The 21,831-nt window shown below is 34.6% G+C and overlaps 1 protein-coding gene across 4 annotated transcripts in view; it reads left to right on the forward strand.

Annotated features, from left to right (window-relative positions):
• Positions 1-1,234: 1,234 nt before the first annotated feature.
• Positions 1,235-21,831, forward strand: part of LOC115214165 (heterogeneous nuclear ribonucleoprotein D-like-A) — a 32,088-nt gene continuing 11,491 nt past the window's right edge. For 2 of the 4 annotated variants that reach the window (XM_029783245.2, XM_029783247.2), the window contains exons 1-7: positions 1,236-1,762; positions 6,515-6,555; positions 11,100-11,227; positions 14,838-14,990; positions 15,989-16,120; positions 17,396-17,483; positions 19,448-19,630. In XM_029783245.2, the coding sequence (XP_029639105.1) occupies positions 1,596-1,762; positions 6,515-6,555; positions 11,100-11,227; positions 14,838-14,990; positions 15,989-16,120; positions 17,396-17,483; positions 19,448-19,630 (892 nt within the window). In that variant the 5' untranslated portion in view covers positions 1,236-1,595. Of the gene's footprint in view, positions 1,763-6,514; positions 6,556-11,099; positions 11,228-14,837; positions 14,991-15,988; positions 16,121-17,395; positions 17,484-19,447; positions 19,631-21,831 lie in introns of all 4 variants that reach the window. The other 2 variants (XM_029783246.2, XM_029783244.2) reach the window with 2 other exon arrangements.

The following is a 21,831-nucleotide window of genomic DNA, read 5'->3' on the forward strand; positions in this document are numbered from 1 at the left end:
TAATTGTCATGTGCGTGTTATTAAGGCATGTATGAGTGTGCATTCTGAGTATATATGAGTTGCGTTTGTGTGTTGTCTATTTATATATTATTCAAGGCAATACACAACCGGCATTATTGAGAGTAAACCATGAACAAGCTTCGCAATCGCCCACGACGAAAGTGTGAAGTAGTGAGGTGTGTGCGGGAACTATAGTGACAGAGAGAGTGAGAGAACGAGAGAATGAGGTAGGGAGACTGATATAAAAGTTATGAAGACGGTGGAGACGGATGTTGTGTCTAGTTTTTCCCGTTTCGTTTTGCTCGACTTTTTATTTAGATTTCTTTGAATTTTTGTTCCGCGTCAATACGCCGACGCACCCTCCTCACTACTTTGGCGTTGCTTATTCATTCGTTACCCCACTCTGATTTAAGTATAGCCTTTCACTCACACCTTTACCTCCCCTTCCTCCTTCTATATTTTACTGTATTACTTCAGTCAACAAACCTCATACTACTACTCCCTTTCTCTCTCGCTATTACTCTTTCTCCCCCCCCCGTTTTAATTTCTACATAATACACCTCCTACTCCGCTACCTAATCAGCACCTCCCGTTCATGTCTTTGTTATCTCCTTCTTTTGTCGTTGTAACACTTCCTCCCCTTCTCATAATCCGAGTACACCATGAGAGTGCGTGTCTCTATATTTGTTATGTGTGGCCGTGACGTTTTCCGATTATGAGCTAGCTCTTTAAATGTTACGCATACGAATAAACATACCTTTTCATTTGTGTTTGAATCTATATTTTTTGTCCCGATCACTCAGTGTGCGTACGTATACGGTAGCACAGATTTCGCAATATAAATTTTATAAATATATATATATATATATATATATATATGTCTATATAAATACACACACACACAAACACGCATGCATACGAGTGATACCTCCTTGTGTGTCCCTGTCTATTTGAATTTATGTGCTTTTTCGCATATATACGCGAATAGTTGTATATATATATATATTCAATCCCTACATTTGCACAGCAGTTATTGTGTTTATAATTACAAAAAAATTATATAAACATAGTACTGCACATAAAATATATTTGTGAGTGAGTGCTTGTACTCAACCGTCCATTTCTCTTTGTGTTCGAGTTCATCGTCTCTTCCTTCTAACCGAAAATCTCGTGAGATTGCAATTATGTTAATGAGCTCGTTTCTCTGTTTCAGCCAATCAGAATCAAACTATTTGAGTTTAGCTGCAAGAATCGCATTTAGGATTTTTTCTTTTACTGTAGACACGACATTGTCAGCGCTAAGCACGCTGCCAAAGGTCTCTATTTTTTTAGGGGCTTAGCTTAATTTTTTTTAGGGATTTTAAACCATTTTTTTTATATATTTATATACATTTGAACACCAACGTACAGGAAGACAGTGTTTGACTTTTTTTTAATCTCTTTTTGCTACCTTTCTCGTGAGTGTCGTAAGTTTTTTTGTCCCCCCCCACTTTCATCTAAAGATTAAATCTATATCATATAGAGATCCTTTCACTAAATATATAATATAGATAGATAACTTTAGATACACATTTACACAAATATATACACATATAATGGCAGAATTCCAGACTGACACTGTGGAGATGGACGGAGAAAATGGAGCTAACAACATTGATGGCCACGAAAATGTGGAGAAAGCCGTCGCTACTTTTGAGGAGTCGGCTGCAATGGAGACAGTTGATGGAGAGGAAAGTAAAGGCAGTGATGATGAAGATAGTAGGTGAGATGTATTTTTGATTTCTTCTTTTTATTATTATTGACAATATTACGATTTATTTAAACGTAGCATCACAGTTTTAAATCTCCCACTTCTTTGTACATCTGAATCCTTAAAGGAGTTCAATATGAAGCTGTCCCAATCCGTGACCCGGTTTCGATTCCATCTTGTAATACTTTCACTTCACTTAATTTGTCTCAGCTGTTCTTTACAATAGAATGAACATCACATACCCATTCGCCGCTTCCTTTCTGGATGGCTTTTACCGATCACTGTTCACGATCACATTTTCACTCCTATTACCAATTTTCTCTCTATTCGTATTGGGAAGTATATTCCTATGCAAGAATTTACCAGTATTGGGTTCTTTAGAAAAGGTTTGAATATTGTAAGAAACATTTTTCCAAGCATATATGTATAAAAGACATCGGTTTTGTGTGAACTGAAAAGCGTTATTAATAAACATGGAGTCCATGTCTCGGTTTCGATTCTCAATTAAAATTGCTTTACTTCTACATCGCAAAAAGTTCTTTCCACTTCACATTATGAAGAACTATTAATAGGTGTATGGTTGTTGCCACAATGGAACATCGAATTTGGCAGAAATGTTGGGAAAACAACGTAATTTGACTGCTGTATTCAAGTTCAGTGTGATCCAGGAAAGCGGGAGCATCTCCGGAAATGTTTGGCACAGAGGAAAATAGTTGTTGCAATAAAGGAAGTATTATTGTTGCGGCGTAAAAAAAAAACGGAAAATTTTTACAACTTCTAAAAATTTACCTACAATAACAAAAGTAAATCTGTTTTATAGTTTGTCTCTTCGTCACGGTATATTGCCTTTCATCTCCCCGGGGGTCCTTCAACCTTTACTAAAATTGCTGTGTCTTGTAGAAATTGTGGATAAATAGTTGAGGCTCTCAAAATTATAGTAGTGGATCTTGATTTATAAGAAATAATATATTCTTTTCTACTCTAGGCACAAGGCCCGAAATTTGAGGGGAGGGGGCCAATCAATTAGATCGACTCCAGTACTTAACTGGTACTTAATATATCGACCTCGAAAGGATGAAAGGCAAAATAAATAATATATGACGGTTTTTAGAATGTAATGGCAGATCCAGAGTTTTAAGATTATTCTGGTAGATCCAGAATGTGGTGGTAGACCCAAATAAGTTGATAACGTGCCTGTATTTTGTTGTGTCCCTTGGCAAGATACATAACTCCACTTGCCTTTAATTGCATGTAAAAGAGATGATTGTACGACGCACTGGTTGGTTTTAGGGTAACTAGTGTAACAGAAAGGCACTGTTCCAAGTTCGATTATCAAAGAGATTTCTTCGAAGCTAGATGAAATAAGTACCAGTAATATAATGTGATCGATTCTGTCGTTTCTATACTGCAAACCTGTCTAAATTGGCGTTGATGTTGATTGAACGAATGTCTCACTAAATATATTTGATGTGCTTGCTTTTTGCCCAGTTCCGAGTTCAAATTCGGTCGGAATTGGTTTAATGTTTCATTTCGAAGCAGTAGTAGCTAAACAGAATCAAACAACAGAACTTAGCAGAATCTAGCGATGGAAAAACATTCTACGTTAATAATATAGATGATAGGCAAGAGGGAATATATTTTATTATTTCATAAAAAAGGAGGTATTTTAGCTACGTTTCTCTCTATTCTGAAGTAAAATAGTAGTGACATGGACTGGGTCGATATCATCGACTATTCTTTGTAATAATCAATGATGTATTTAACCTAGTTGTATCGTAACCTGCCAAGAAAATGTGTCTTATAACATGAAAATGTTTGCCCAATTTCATTTGAAGAAACTAATGATGCTGGCTTGTAGTAGTATTAATGATATCTAGTTAAATAGTGATAATTGCATATCGCTGTAGTATGTCAGTAGTAGTAGTAATAAATTCAAATTTTGGCACAAGACCAGTAATTTAGGGGTAGGAGGTCATGTCAATTATATCAACCCCAGTGTTCTACTGGTACATATTTGATCGACCCCGAAAGGAAGAAAGGCAAAGTCGACTCTGGCGGCATTTGAACTCAGAATGTAAAGTCGGAAGAAATACTGCTAAGCCGGCATGCTAACGATTCGCCTGCTCGCTGCCTTAATAAATTTCAAATTTTTGGCATACGGTCAACAAATTTACAGGAGAGGGTAAGTCAATTACATCGTCTTGATTGGTACTTAAATTTTATAGATTACGAAAAGGATGAAAGGACCAAATTTACCCCGTCGAAATTTGAACTCAATATAAAGCACTGGAAGAAATGCCGCTAAGCATTTTCCCGGCGCGCTGACGATTCTGCCAACCCCGTCGTCTTAATAATTCCTCCTAATTTTGGCACAAGGGCAGCAATTTTCATGAGGGGGAAATTAATTACATCGACCCCGAAAAGATGAAAAGTAAAGTCGGCAACATTTGAACCCAGAACGTTAAGAGCAATAACGATATAAGAAATTCTGTGGTTTTTTGGAAGTAGAAGTACAGAAACTGATACAACAACCCAGTAAATGAAAGCTTGAAGAAATTTCTGGTGATTTTCTTTCTGCAAAATTCATTTAGTACTAAAATTAGCAAATGGGGCTGAGTTCATATTCTGCGACGAGAGGTGGTGTGATGGTTCGCTCGTTGTTTGGTATAATTATAATATAGGAGGAGAATAGCGATAATGCCGCAATAGCAATCTCGTACTGCGGAAATAACGATCTAAAGGGGTTGTTATTTAACCCTTAGACACTCCTGATGAGCATGTTTTTCAGCCTTTAAAATAGGACTACAGTATTCACTGTACCCATTTTTTTTAAAAGATGGGGTGATTTGGGTAAAGGTGGGGAGGAGACTGCTGTTTCTAGCCCTATTGTTGGTTCGAACTACAGTGGAATATAGTTACTGTGATCACTGGGATTGAATCATAAACATTGAATGTAAAGATATCCTGGTCTTTATTTTTAGGGACCCACTTATTTTGATAAGGTCATCATTGATTATTTAGCGACTTTCACTGTATTGTAGTTACATAGAAGCTTTAGTAATAATTGGCAAAGTAGTAATGGAAGTAGTTGAATAACGAGGAAAATGGTTTATTTTACTGATAGAATCGCTTAGAATCCGATTTCTATGGTGCGAGAGACGTTTTTCCATTCTTCAGATTACACACATTTGTAAATATGTATATCAGATGCTGTGCACATTATCTGTGTTAAATTATTAACTCATCTCTTTCTTTTTTTCACTTCCTGGTCTCTAAAAAAATTATATCTTTAGCACATACCTTAACTTCAGGAACATGTATATGTGTATAATTCTACAGATTCATATACACTAGTACTTATCGGTTCTTTCTGATATTTTAATTACATTATACCAGGTAATCAATGTATCTGGTCTAGGCAATTGAACACTGCTCAACAATATTATTGATGTTTTTGTTTTGTTTTAAACTCTTAAAATGGTTTATCTCACACAAGTGTGTGTGTCTTGGAATTCCTTGATATTTTATAGTTGGCAAGCACGGAGGAATTTCAGTTGCGATCAGGTGTTGTACAAACAGGATGTATTTGCTGCATCGCCACAGCAGTCCTATTTCTCTCATATATATATATATATACACACACACACACACACATTCTTTTACTCATTTCAGCCATGCGGCTTATTCACCGTTCTTTCCAACATCACTCCGTTATTGATAAACAAAAATATTTTGATGCAATTAGATTGTTTTAAAAACATCTTAGGCATATTTGAAATGTTCCTTTTCTTTTTCGTTTTCTCGTTCACTTGCTCTGCTAAATAAATATGGAATTCCCCAGATGGCCGTGTACTAGATAATAAAGCATTTTATAACCGTTGTTTCATGTCACTTTTGGACAACGAATCTAACTCTCTCATAACCTCAGCGAAAATGTCTCGGCTAAGACTTGAACTTTTGGTAGACTTCTCTTCTCGAAAACTTAGTATGAGTCTGGTGTGTAGACAATGATTCAGTAGCTTATCTAATTTTTTATTTTTCGTGTGAGAGATGTTCTGTAATGGTCGACAAATAGATCTCGAAACTATGCCTAATTATGGCTTTTGCTTGCAATTTCTATGGTTGTAGTGGTGCTATTTTCTCGTAGAAACAAAGAAAAAAAATTAGATCTTCATACTGTGGCAAGATGAATTAGAAACGGATGTATGAAGTTCACACGTCAAAATGTATTGGGGAAAAAATTCTATTTGAAATAATTGCCCGATTTTGTGGCCGTCCACCTTAACGCCGGTTCTTATCAAAGATGGCTTCCTTTGTAGCTTTTTCTTCTCCTTTTCTGTTAAAGAAAGACTTAATTGACAGAATATCCGTCTTCTCTTCACGTTATTTTATTGGATTTCGTATATTAAAAGTGTACATAATTCCCTGTGTGTGTGTGCGTATAAAATATACACATGCATCACTTAACGTACAAGTTCCATGCTGACATGCATAAATATATGTATACTTACAGATATCATATACACATTAACATTATATATAAAACACGTAGGGACACAATTGGTGCTTTAAAACCACAATAGTTAAGTTTCCATTAATTATACTTATCTTCTACAAATGCTTGTTTATAAAAGATATTCATATTTACATAATTACATTTAGATGTATAAAACCTGACCCATCACCCCTAAGTGTTTTCAGTGTTGTTTTACTGAATAAATTGTAAATTTTCTGTTATTATAACTGATTTTATTTGTTTTACAGAAAACTGTTTGTTGGAGGATTAAGTTGGGAGACAACTGCCAGTAAGTAATACATGAGTGTATATATATATATATATATATATGTGTGTGTGTGTGTGTGTGTGTGCACCTTACACTTTCACATGTGTGTGTATGTATATATATATATAAATAAACAAACAAACACACATACGCAGGCATATATGTAGCTATAAATAACTGAGCACAAACACTGATGACTATATTAAGCATATACACACGCACATTTATGTATTCTTAACAATAATAGTTATATATAATTACATGTACAGATCTGACTTCACTGCTAAACCCGTCTTTCTCTCTCTAAAACATTAATCCCACCACCACTACCATCTCTTTCTTCATTGCACCCCCCCCCCATCTTTTAAGCATAATTTATTCACTTTTGTAGTAATTTTTTACGATCACACATTTCTATGGTTTAATTCTTTCTCCAAGACAAATCGCTGTTTCAATTCATTTCATTCTTCCACACATGAACAGCTCTTGTATAGTAGTAGTATCAGCTACAGTTGAAGCAGCAGTAGTAGTAGTCCCACTACCAGCTGTAGTAGAAGCAGTAATAGCAGCAACATTGAGACTGGTTAAAGTAGTAGTTAGCTATAGCAGCAGCAGTGATGTTGCTGGTTATAGTAAGAGTAGTAGTAACGATAGCAGTAGTAATTGTGTGTCATCCGCTCCTATATTCGATCTCAGTGTCTTCCTCCTCCCTACGAAACGAGTTGTTTGTGTGATACCGTGTGAATGTGTAAAATAATGAAAACGTTGTTTAAAATTTCCTTGGAAATTATGAGGATTAAATTAGGGAATGGTTTCATGTTGACTATTTTCCATGGTCTCTTGTACATCACAATATTTTCGGTTTCGTATCTATGAAAGAACTTCAACCAGCGTGTCTGAAACTGTGCACCTGCCAAGACCCCTTCTCCGTCGGGCACTGGTTGTTAGATACGATTGTTCATGGATGTTTGTCCCTTAGTAATTTATTATACATGTTCTCAAGCTTACACTTCTATTAAAAATGTTCCTGCATAAATATATATAATCTCTGACACATATGTGCGTGTGTGTATATTTGCGCGCACACACACGCGCAACCGATATACAAGTATTTACAGAGCAGTGTAGTCGCTCACACTGACAGCAATGCAGAACGTGATGTCTCACATAAATTCTAAAGCAGTCTTCCATAATAGCATCAGCAGTACACATATACTCAGGTTCTAGTCCTCCCCCCCCCTCTCTCTCTTTTTCGCGGGTTTACCTTCTAAGATCACCACCGCCAATCTTTCTCTTCCCCTCCCACAGTCGTCAGCCTTCCTTCCTTCTCCATTTTTACACCATGGGACTAATTTTGTTCTCTCATTACTGCTTATTATTCTTAATGTTACCATTAATGCACTTTTGCAGCTTCACCACCATCAGTCGATCACTTCAGCTCTGTGACGGCTACAAACAGAGGAGTGTATATATCTAGGCTGTTGTTGATTTAACATTGTATATGTCTGTAGGAGCGTGTATATTGAATAAACAATAGAATGAATAGACATTCTGTGTATGCAGTCCGAAGTTGTGTATATATAGTTATGTTACCTGTGGTAGTGCATCTCTGGTTGATTATGTGTGTGTGTGTGTGTCTATATCCAAATCTGTTTGAAATGTGTACTTAGTTATGGCGATGGTTTGTTAGATGACAGCAGGAGGAGTATCCCTTTAAAAGGAGAGCAGTTGCAGCAGTCACAGCAATTTTTAATCGGCTTTGCCATTTAATTATTCAACCTTAACTTTTTATCTCCCCATTACCCAAATAATTAGCTGTAATCTCGATTGTACCCCCCCCCCCCCCGCATAATTGTCGCCTAAATCACACTCACACACATGATATTCTTATTGATTCGTTATAGTTTGGCATTTATTGATGATGTCTCGTTAATAAATAAATTATTTAATAGTGATAACTCCAGTAATGCTTTAATTAGTACAAGCATATAGAGTAGGACCTGATTCGGTATGTGGATTAAGACAGCTAGAAATCAGTCGCAGATTAAATGACTTAAAATTTTTGTCTTTCTGGCTTGGATAAAACTAGTGACTCCCTCCTCTAAAATAACCGGTTATCGTCGTCGATAACAAAGAAAAGCCGATTGTTATGTATATTAATTTTTAGACTGTGTAGTTATAAAAATAAATTATAATTGTAGAGGAGTTAGTAGTAGTAATCTGCTGCGAAAGTGTTTAAATTGTAATAACTAACGATAAACAGCCGGTGCTTGTAAAAAGAAGATAAAAAAAAGAACCATGTTTAATTAGCTTTGTGACGCTGGACTAATTATAATCCTTCACTCCTTTCTCATCTCGAATTATTTTTTCTCGTCATTTTTCCTATTTTTCCCCTTTCAATATTTCTATATCGTCCTTCATATCCTCATCTCCCCATCGTTCATGTTCAATTAAAAATATCCATCCTAAACATTTTAAAACCGGGAGACAAACTATTCCTTTCTCAAACTACGTGTCTCCTCATCCTGGCTGACTACATTTCTCTAATCTATGTATTTTACTCTTCTTGCCCAAAATTACCAGTTATTCTATTTCCGTGACACCCATCGTAATTCTTTCTCCTCAGATACATTATTTACACGCACGCACACGTGTATATAAGTGTGTGTGTGTATGTATATATATACATATATACACAAACACACACACACCATGGTCAACCGTTGAACCCTCATTCATTGTTCTTTCCATCTTCCTTCACTTCTCATATAAGAAAACCATTCATCTCATTATTATTTCACTCATTAAATTAAAAAAAAAATTTCGTCTAATATACTTAATAAATAAAGAAAAGAGAATTCTAAGAATATTAATAATTCTTCTTTTGCTGTTGACTGTTGTATAACCGATGTTTATCCAAATAACGGTATGCCAAATTTATATATATATATATATATATAAACAATAGAGTGAAGTATTCACTATGTGTAGAATACCTCAAGCCGTTTAATGCCGTATCTTGAGTTTCCACGTACGTGCATTAAGGCTTTTCCGGAATATGCCCCCCCCCCATATATATATATATAGCCGACAAGAGAAGCGTTAATACTCGTATGCAGAAACTCTGAGAAACGGCTTGAGGCAGTTCAATTTATACTTTTCAACATAAGGCATACTCCTATACTTCTTTCAGTTTTCTATATTCGGTCATTGACACCGAGCATCTAAATCTTCATATTCAGTTTAAATTAAATGTTAAAAATCAAACGAGGTTTTTTTTCTGTTTTACAAATTCTGTTTACGAAGACAAATTAGACAAATAAAACTTTTTTTCTCTTAATGCCTGGTTACTTTGGGTGATAACTCTGAGCATTTTTATTAGATTTCGAATTCTCAATCTCTCTCTTCCTTCCTTCCTTCCTCATCGTCAGAATTAGGAGAGAGAGCAGCTGCAAGATGATGACAAGAATCGTCATTGTTGCCATCTTTCGTGTCAATAGTTCTGCTGCTATACGCTCTGAACAGTTGGCTACTTTTTGCACCAGTGATCTTGCCTCCTTTTATGGCGCTGTCTGTTGCACTCTCAGTGCACATCGACTTGATTCTTTCTCTTCTAAGTATTTATTTCAGTTCACCCCACCTCTCTCTCTCTCTCTCTGGTTTTCTTGCTAGATCTAAACTAACTGCCTTACTTCCTTTCTCATCTGTTTTGTCTGCAATCTCAGATATTTAGTTGGCGAATTTTTACTTTTTTTTTTTTAAGTAAAAAAAAGAAAGAAAATTGTTTGGTGTGACTAAAATGTTGATTGTTTTTAAGTTTTTCTCTATAATAACTGGTGCATTCCTACATAAAAATATAAAAGCAATTTTTTTCAATTTCACTTTTTATTACTAGCAAGTGATTGCTTTATTTTGTATTCATTAAAAGTAATAATTACTTAACATTACGCCGGTGTATTTAGATGTTTAAATGTCAAGGGATTTTTTTTTGTTTTTTTGGTAGATAGTAAATTAAATATTTTTGTATAATAAACCATCTTTTAAATTAATATGTATATTATTTGTATGCTTAAAACACGGCGGTTTAAATTAAAAGAATTTTATTTAGCAGGTAATTTTAAGCTCTTTAATGACTTGATTTCATTAGTGGAAACATTCAATTGCTGTGTGAAAATGTTTCATGCGAAAGTTGATCTTTTTCAGCTATCCAGTAGGAAATACTAGACTTGGTCTATGGACGTGGTATGTGATTTCACTCTGGGATTTCTCCCATTTTGATTTACCTCCTTTTCCAATTGTATAATTCTCAGTTTCAGTACATGCTACAGACTAAGACTTTGGCTTTTCATACCTAATAAAAATCATTTGCACCAAGGATAAATTAAATGCTGGTTTTTAAGTGATATCTAGAAATATATCTTCTCTCTAATCAATTTTGAGTTTTTCCAATTTAAATTCCAGTTAAGTTTCAACTTGGATAATTTAAACTAAGATTACAATTCCTCTTTCAGATTTCAAAAACTGTACTTAAGTGATTTTTCTTTTTCACCCCTGTCTCTCTTCAGAGGACTTAAGAGAATATTTCTCTAAATTTGGGGAAGTAGAACATTGTAATCTAAAAACAGACCCTGTTACAAAGAGATCCAGAGGTTTTGGCTTCGTCCTTTTCAAAGAAGAACAGACAGTAGATAAGGTAAGAATAATTTGGTAAAATGTTTCCATTTTATCTTCAAAAGGAGTGACAGCTGTGTGATATTTGCTATTAAGGTGATGGGTGAGGAGGGGGGAGTAGCAAACTATATGCCCACCCTGCAATATTCTAGCTGCAGCCATCTGTTGTAAGTTCGTTTGGACCAAGATAGATAAAACTCTACCAACTGTGTACTTGTTTTGACTGGAGGAAACCAGAGCCTGTTCCTTAGATTTTATGACCTTGTCAGAATTAAATGATAGACAGAATGCCTTGTATTTTGTTAGTGGTTCAATAAAATTATTGTCATCCAAATACTGATTGGTTTTAATATCTGCTTTCAAGGCTGGCATAAGTTAAACAGGTCGTCAGTTGGCCTTCTTGTTGCCAAATTTTACAGCATTTTATCTAGCACCAGTACCACCCTCCTCTTAAATTTATGGCCTTGTGCCTTGGTCATCTCTACCCCTTATCCACTATTCACTAAGTCTTCCCCCTCAACACTTGTTTTTTATTTTATTCTCTCTCCTCACTCTCTTACACATCTCACTCTCTTACACACTCTTGCAATCTCTACCCACTCACACTTGGTTCTTCTGTACTACATCCTGCACATACTTCTGCTCATCTTATATCTTGAGTGTTCACCTAGACACCTCTTTACCACAAATGTATATAGCCATACTGCTAGAAATCTTTTCTTCTCTGCCATCATCTATTATAAAGTCACCTATCTTAGGATTTTTAGCTTTGCAAGCTTCATAGTGACCTCACTAGAGTTGGTGGGATGGAAAAGGCACCAGTACACACTAAAATGGTTGCCATTGGGAAGAGCATTCAACTGTAGAAACCATGCCAAAGTAGACAGTGGAATGCAGTGCAGTCCTTGGGCCTGTCCGACCCTGTCAAACCCATGCAGGCTTTGAACATGGATTTTAGATGATGATGTACCCGTGTTAGAAATCCTTGTGAGATGGCTGTGTGAAAGAATGTAACAAACACATTTAATAAAAGGGCTCTAACCACATTGGAGTATTGAAATAGATTTTTAAACCTCAAAGAGCTAAAGCAGAAATAGAAAATGTATTGGATAACAGTAAAAATAAAGTGTCACTTTCTTTGTGATTAATAGCTTTTGGATTTTTTTTTCTATGATGGTGAGCTCATACGGCTTACTTTTGTCATTGTGCCCATTTTCTTTTCGCGTTTGATAGATTAGCATTAATACAGATGCTTATGTCTGCTATTAACAATTTAGCTGTTAACATAAGAACATGTTAGAGCAGTGGATTGGCAGACAAAATTGCTTTTGGTATTGTGACTGAAGCTAACTTTGACTTACATCTTCTGAGTTTGATAAACTGACAGTTAATTAAAACTGGCTTACATAATCATAGAAATCAATATAAGGATATATTAACAGGTGACTGATATGTAAAATACATTGTTCAGTGAAAGCCTTTTACTGTATGTTCAAAACTTTCCAGTTTTGCTTTTACTTTGAACCATCTGTAGTCTACAGTCTAGTACCAGTAATATACTGCACATTAGTTGCTGATAGCTGTGAATACTGAAATGATTTCTGTATTCATGTAAATACAAACTTCCCAGATTTTAAAAACTTAAATTAAGCTTATGCATTATACATGAAAAAAGTTATCTATTTCCCCATTATTCTCTATGGGAGTGGCAATATTTAGATTGGTGATAGCTGATGTGCAATAGAGTTTAAATTATGTATAGTAATGTTCCATTTTCTATGATAGCATCATCAATTAATGCATGCCTTCCAAACTAGCTTGGGTTGAACAGTTTTCAACAGGATCCAATGAGCCAGGAGATTGTGTCAAGCTGTCTGCTTTGACACAATTTCTACAGCTGGATGCCCTTCTTAATGTCATCCATCTTAACAGTGTGTATTGGATACTACATAAAGTGCTGATAGCTTAAGCTAGATGGAATTTGTGGGAGAGGGAGACTCAGGAAGATGTGGGACAAAGTAATAAAAACTGACCTCAGGAGATGACAAAGGACCAAGGTGATTGGCAAGTTACTGTGCTCTAGAAAACTCGTTCATCTCAGCAAAAAATGAAGTCCTAAAAGCATATGTCTATGCCTCTGCATCCAATCTGTCCCTCTCAAGCCATCCCTACAACTTTTCTTCCTAATACTCATCCCTCCATCACTCTTCTAACCACAGCACTATTTGCTCAGCTGCTGTAATTATGGGAGCAGAACTCTCTCATTTGTACTTACTACTAGTTATCTTTCTCCATGGAAAAGGCTTCCCTTGTCAGTCAGCCCTCATTGTTAGACTCTCCCCATACCACTTTATTTTCCTTTGACAAACCCTGAACACTTTCATATCTGCCTTAGATGTATTTCCCCACCTCCTTTCTCATTATATTCACTACTATGTACTTTTGACCTCTGTCACTGTACATCCCCTCCTCTCTCCTCATTCACTTCACATCTCACCCCACTTATGTTCTGCCACCTCTGCTCCTCTCCACCCTTTATGCATTCATCCCTATCCCTCATCTCTAACCATCTGTCAGTCTCCTTTCACACTGTTGCAAACTTGCCTGCTCACTCTTCCTGATCTCACCCTATACTTTTATATATGCTTTCTTGTGCCTGACACTCCATCACTGCTGGCTGTTTCTCTGTTTCAAACTGCAGTAGCCTTGTATCTTTTTAACACCAAGAGACCTTGTCCCTCTATCATACTTTAGTCCCTCAACACCTGACATAAAGCTACTTTGCAATATTACATCCACACTCAGTTGAGTTATTGGGTAAGCTCACTTGTGCTGGTGCTACAAAAATAAAAAAAAGCACTCAGTACTGTAAAGTGATTGGCATTAGGAAGGGTATCTAGCTGTAGTAACCATGCTAAAATAGGCATTGGAACTCAATGTAGTTCTCTGGCTCATTGGATCTTGTCAAACTGTCCAATCCATGCCAGCATGGAGAAAGGACATTAAATGTTGATGATGATCATCCAATCCATGCCAGCATGGAGAAAGGACATTAAATGTTGATGATGATCATGTCAAGTGATAAATACTTCGGTCCTTGGTGACAACATGACCACCTGTGCTTCCTTGTGCAAACAATAGCAAAATTTTGTCGTGATCAAAATCAAATTGATTTCCAGTGTTCAATTTATAGCTTGTGTACTTTTATGACCTATGCCAGTGAAGTTTGAAGGTCACTTTCGTAATTGATTTGTATTTCGTTTAGGATTTGTGTACTTCTGTGTTTTATATAGCAATTACACTAAATCTGACTAGACTTCTTTTTCTATATATCATAATAAAGAAACATCAGTGTATATCCTACATGAGATTTTTTCTGAGATTTTAATATCCTTTTAGTGAACAGAAAAAAATTTTATGATTACTTGTAATTTATCAAATAATATGAAATTACTGTAGGAAGTTCTTTATGGCTATAGTGATGTTGGTAGGAATAAGGTTATGTTTGATGAAACTGTTACAGTCATCCATTAGCTGCTATGTTCTGAAATTCATGAAGTGTTTGTTCCTCTTGACATTTGAAGTGAATGCCTTGCTACCTTATATAATGATAAACTAACATCAATTTTCAGGCTTTGGTGGAAAAAGAGCACAAACTTCACGGTAGAAACATTGATCCCAAGCGAGCAAATCCACGAGAACCGATTAGGAAAGTCTTCGTTAGAAACCTCGACCAGAACTTGACAGAAAATGAAATTCGTGAATATTTTGGTAAATTTGGAAAGGTTTGTTTGTCAGTTTCACTTGATTAATTTATTATTTTGAAAATGGTTTGTACTGTAAGATTTGAAGTAAAGAGTATTTGCATAAGTGTCTTGTAAGAGCAGTAACTTGTATTTTAGATATAAATAGGAAAAAATAAAACTATAGATTAAATTTATATTTCTGTTAAGCTACATTGTCTGCTTCAGTTAATTTTGAAAATAATAAAAGATTTAAATTAATTTTAATTTTTTATTAGCTGGTCAATCTAGGTCTACAGTAGAAAGTGCTAGCAAAATGAAATTAACAATAGATTTTCTTGGTAGGTTTTAAGTAACCGTAAAACAGGAAGTTTGTATCATAGAATTTGGGGTGGTCTCAGGTAGGTTGGTATCAAATATATGGAATCTTGCCTAGTTCCTTTCAACAGTTGTTAGACTGAGCTATATTGAAATGGTAGTAGATTTTAGTTTGTGTTTTTAACTGTGAGCTTCAAAACAGGTTTACAGCATTAATATATGTTTGGTGTTGATGGATTGATATACTTAAAATATTGAGAAAAATTAACTGAAGAATTATTGATCTTGCAATTTTTTGAAATATTTATGGAGGAAGGTTTTTTTGTTTTATGATATGCAGTATTTTCAAAGATAGCTTTCATTTGTATCTTCATATATAATTACTTCATTGCTTGACAAATTAGAAAATTTAATAGAATTGTTAGTGATTTGCTCTTCAACCATTACAATTCAACTATGGTTGTAATACTCTCTACAATCTCAGCATAAATATTCATTGAGCTTCATTTAGATCCTTCTCCTTTCTAGGTCAGGCAGATCATGTAGCTACCTTCTCAGATTAATACACATTAGTTAGATTTTGATTTAACAGAATTGAATAGGGTGTGTGTAGATTAGAGCTAACATAGATTTCATATCACTTAATTTTTAGAATCTTTGTTTTTTCTTTCCAACAACTAAGACAGTTGAAGAAATTTTAGATTATTTTTTTCTATTTTCAGATAGTCAAACTGGAATTACCATATGATAAAATGAGAAATCAGCGACGTAATTATTGTTTCATAGAATTTGAATCTGAGGATGCAGTTGATAAAATCTGTGAAAATGCAGGTCATCAGATCGGTTCCAGAGAGGTAAGGACTCTAAATGTTCTGCTACTTTAAAACCCTTTTTTTAATTACTTTAACTTAAGCTCTAAAAAGTACTTTTATCCATTAATTAAACTTTATTTTATTCTAAAATAAAGTCTAGTTATTGTAATAAGTTGGGTACTTTCCAATTTTTCTTATTCCAGGTAATGCTGTAAACTCATCATTTTAACTTGTTAATCGTTGCATCCTAATTAATGGAACATTTAAGTGGTAACAGCAGAGTTCCATATACTACCAACTTTATTTGCATCCATCCTCTAGGAATGATTGAGGCTTACTTCTACTTCCCTGACTAGAAGATAGATTTTCTTAAAATCCATTATATCTAAACAGTAAAGGGCTTCAAGGTTAATACTACGTAAGTTATCCCTAGCTGGTATAAGTGCCATATTGATGTCTACTACGAAGGTTATAGCTGGTTTGTGCTGATTGCATTACCAATGATTACTCCTTTTGTTCCACTTCCAGCTGCGGGGGCGCTAGTTCATGTGAATATACTGGACAAAGGAGACCCTGAATACTACTCTCGAGTTGTGGTGGTGGTCAGTACTTCGAGATACCGCAGCCACATGTGACTACACCTACTACTAGGCCTATGCAATGGTTAGAAGTTGTTAAACCAAATAATATTCTGCACTAACTGTTAATTGCCTTCTTATAGGTGACATTGTTTAAAAAATCTATCTTAGTAAAGTCTTAGTTAATGCTATAATAAATTTATTTACAGTTTCATTTAGAAATCGTAACGACAATCAAGCTTGTCAGTAAGAGGATATCAACTGTTAAATTGTAAGTCTCGCTGTAGTAAGTCTACTGACACAAGTTGGTAGTTTTGTTTTGACTTTTTTTTTTCTAAAGATGCTTTCCTCTTCCATTTCTCATTATTTTCATTAAAGTAGTTTCTCCCATCCCACATTTTATATATATATATATGTATATGTGTATATATATATATATATATATATATATATGTGTGTGTGTGTATATATATTTATATTCTCTTACTGCATTTTTCCCATTTCTACTCTAGTGAATAATAACATTATGGGTAAAGTACTAAGTCTTTGGGGCCCTACAAGCTGGCAGATGGTAGTCTGTGGCAGTCATTTTCATTGGTTTAATTCTTTTTCATTAAGCTATTTAAGGTTAAAGATCAATTTAAAAAAAGAAATGTCAATGACTGCCATTAGATTAAAATTCAATCACTTATTGATGATTTTGATTTGAACTGATGGTGGCATATTATCAATTTTGTAGGCCCAGGTGAAGAAAGCAACTCCAGTTGCAAACCAGAGAGGAAGAGGCCGAGGAGGTATGAACTATGGCTTTGGTGATCTAACAGAAGGCATGTGCTTTGGAGATGTTTTAATACTATTGTTAAATGAAAACTGCAAAAAGCAGCAGCTGTTGCAGTTGATTTGAAAAATGTTTTAGTATGGTGTTAGAACAATGTTTATTAATTAAGGTCAAATTGACTTGTTGAAAATGTAGTTTTAGTTTTAATGATAACAATAAATTTGGCTTTGCCATCATGTGTATTCTTTATAACAAATAGTATGTATATTGACTGGTTCTTAATATTTTTTTCTGACGTGTCATGTAATTGCAAAAATGTGTTGATTATAGGTTTCCAGTGGACCAACATTCAGTGTTTAACTCATCAAATGACTTTTTTTTTTGTGCTAAAAGCATTTGCTATAGGTTGTATATCATGTCTGTCTTAACGTCATTAGGTTAGTAACATAAAACCTATTGATGATGTTTATAATGTATATGTACATTGTTTCATCATAGCACTACCAAACTCTCTGGTTGTAAAATGCTCTTGTGCCTCGTGTGTCATACTTTCATCTGTGATATCTATTATTGACTTGTTCGTAGACCTAGCACTAATGACACACAAAGTGGAAATCCCATTGATTCTTCATCTCGTTTCCCACAACACAGTGTCTAATATATTGCCATACTTTGTGGGCAATTTGTTCTTTACTGTTAGATTTACAGGTGGCTATACAAAATCTGAAGAGTAATTGGGGACCAGTGGTTATTAAATTTTTCCTGACAGATGTAAATAATTGTATATGGCCAAATCTGATATATTTAACTATGGATAATGATTTCCTATGCTGACAACCAAAAAACTAACCAACTGAACATCTATTTCATTAAAAATGGAATAACCAACCTATATCTGCATTGTTTGTTGCCTGTGATTTAAAAATTACAACTGTGATGTTCCTCTTGTAGCTTAAGATTTGATAAATATTTATTCAGACTCTCCTATTGCATCCCTGTGAATAGAACATCGATGCTTTTATAGAAATATAATAATATATTGTCACTTTGATTATTTCTTTTCAATTGTAATGGCCTGGCTCTGCTGTTTACAAATGTTGCAGCTGATTCGATCAACTGAACAGTTTGCTCATGAAATTAACGTGCAAGTAGTGGAGCACGCCACAGATGTTTACTCTTAATGTTGTTACTGGGAGATTCAGTGCGTCACAGTGTGTGATAAGGCTAGCCCATTGAATTACATGTACATCTCATTTTTACCAGCTGAATGAATTGGCACAACGTGTCTTGTTCAAGGACTCAATGCACCTCTTGGAATCAAACTTAGAACCATACGATTGTGAGCCAAACACCCTATATAAGTATTAGAATAGTGTTCCTTGTAAACCTACAAAGTCATTTGTAATTTCATTATCTCATTGTTATCTCACTTGAATGTTAACTTGTACCAGTTTCACTTTAATAATCCATTAGACTACCTGCTTTCTGTTTACTTTGTTGATGAATGATCTACAAAGTGTGACTTAAGGTACCTTTTCAAGTTAAATACTAAGCCTAGCTATATTCTCAATATCTGGTATCTTTATTTTCACAATTAGGTGGGCTCTGAGTTGACTGTCCAGTTCAGAAACAAAATGAAATATTTGTAGCAGAGTAGTTGAACTGATACAATAGCTAACTCCTTATGAAACTGACATAAGTACACACACACACACACACACATGACTGAATTCTGCAGTTTCCATCTACTAGATTCTAATTCAAGATATTTGGTCAATCCAGGTCTACAGTAGAAAGTGCTAGCAAGATGAAATTAATTGCAGGCTGGTGTTACAATGTCTGGCTGTTTTGTTTAGCAATTACCTAAAGTTAAGTTGACATTAAAGTAACAGTTCAATTTAAAATCCACTACAACAGTGATGTTAACGTAGCAGTTTGACTTTAGTCACCTTATTCTGTACTTCATATATGATTGGTGTTGTTAGTCAATGTTATGGTTTGTCTGTTTCGTAGGTGGCTGGAACCAAGGTGGTTGGAACCAGGGCTACAATCAGGGCTACAACAACTATTACAACCAAGGCTACTGTGGTTATGGTGGTTATGGCGGCTATGGTGGTTATGACTACAGTTACAATTATAACCAGGGTGCTTATGGTGGATGGGGAGACTATGGGCAAAACTATGGATATGGATATGGTAAGTAAACATTTATTATTTCATAAAGTTGTACTGGATTTGTAGTTAGAAGTATATATGATAAAATTTTGAATTGGAGAAAAAACCTACGGAAATTGACTTGTAACTGAAAAATGACATTAACTAGCAGTTGCACTGCTCTCTGGGTGATTTTCTGCTACTTTGTTTCAGGATTGTTTGTACAAAACTTTGATGTGCATATCTGCCACTACACACACACACGTTTTATTTTTGCATATATCAGACATTAATGATCAAAGTAGTTCTGAGATTTGAGTAAAAGATGGAAATTTATATAATAATTGATTCCATTGGAACATTGTATGTTCAACAATGTGAATTAGAGGGTTTGTCAATTTTGTTAGTATGCAGATCAATATCGAAATCTTATAGAGCTTCTATTTCAATAGCTGCTCTGAAACTATATATATTATGTATTGTATTGGTGCAAGTCATCTTTTATGGCTTTCAAAATCTCACCACTTAAATTTGTATAACACAGACAGTTCTGAAGTTCATTGAACAAATTTTGGATGGGTGTTGTCATATGACAAACTTTTCACTGCTGCTTAACTCTAGGGCTTTCCTGAGGTCTGATTTCTCTGCAACACAGAGAAACCAATGTGAGCACATTGGTATATGAACATATCAAAGAATACTTGGTTTAGGAGAATGCAGTTTGTCCAGTTTTGCCTTCTCTTCAAAGCAACATTGATTTCAAATCAGCCATTTGTAAGCTTTGTAATGTTAGCAAACATTGTCTAAGAAATACCCTGTATTACATTGGTGCTTAACAGATAGGACAGTCTGTTCTTGAAAGTCATTGAAATTGGTTCCTAGTTTAAAAGTTTTCTGATTGTTTAGTCCCCTGGCATCCTGTTTATTTGAACTGCTGTTACTGTTTATATCTCACATCCATTTGTCTTCTTATCCTGTCAGTTTGATAAAGATTATCAACTGGTATCAGAATATTTGCTGCCTGTGAAAGCTGGCTCAGTGTATTGTTGTGAAGTAGCTTATTCTCTTCATGAAATACCCTAGCCAGTCTGCTTTCTTTTAGTAAAAGTTACACACTCATTACTGATTAATAATCAGCTTTTTTTTTTTATAGTATAGATGACAAGAAAAAAAATTAACCAAATTGTAAGAAAACTAGAAATGTGTTTGGTGTTAAATGAACAAACTTATTTATATCAAACTAATTTGTTTATGTAATTAACCTTAGTTCATTGTCCCATTTTCAATCACTCATTTGGAAGTTTACTTGTAGGTGCATTAGTTTACAAATGTGAGGATGTCAAGTATATGACCATTGTATTTGGGTGAGTGCTATAGTAAAGTGGGTCAAGTGAATCTGAGATGCCAGTTGTATTTAAGCTGTGTACTGTTGCCTTTAAGATATTACATCACCAATATTTGCCTCACTTTCTGAAATCATTAGGACCCTCTATTGATGGGTTTTGGTGTTGAAAGATTTAGTACTCAGTTTCATTGCTTTTGCTGTTTTAATGTAATGAAGATTTTTTTTTCAGCTACATCATTGTAGTGTATCCTTATATGAAGATTAGTCAGAGAGAGAAAGTACCTAGACCATGTGACAAATAACTTGTGTTGAGAAATATATTTAGAATGTCATCATGTTGGTTCTAATATTACTGGTGTTTAATTTAAGATGGTGGATTTAGATTTAACCTTTAAATCAAGACAGGAGATCGATATTGATAGTGTTCAAATATATTATAAACTTACTATTTTAAATCATCTACATTGTTAAGATCTGATAATCGTTTAGTTTAATCCTTTAGATACTAACCCACCTGATACTGTCTCTTGTTCTATAATACAAATTTCCTATTTGATTTTAATTAAACCTGCCATCAAAATTCCGTGTTGGTTTATTTTCCAAATACCAGCTTTATTAATGACAAGGTTATTTTAATAACTTCATTTCATTCAAAGTTTATTGAAACAAAGGCTGTAAATTTTAATCAAAATGTGGAAACAAAAGGTTAAGTGTTCTGTTCTCTGTTAGTTTCACTGTATTTTGACAATAGTTAGTGAAAACAGAAGACTTTTTTAGATGTAAATATAAAAACTGTTTACTCATAATAGTTTTGTAATGTATTCTCACTGCTGTATAGAGTTGTGCCTGTGTCTTGGCATCATATGATTGTTGTAAATGACATCACCATCATACAATT

This window comes from Octopus sinensis, linkage group LG7 (genome assembly GCF_006345805.1).
Source record: "Octopus sinensis linkage group LG7, ASM634580v1, whole genome shotgun sequence".
Taxonomy (NCBI): domain Eukaryota; kingdom Metazoa; phylum Mollusca; class Cephalopoda; order Octopoda; family Octopodidae; genus Octopus; species Octopus sinensis.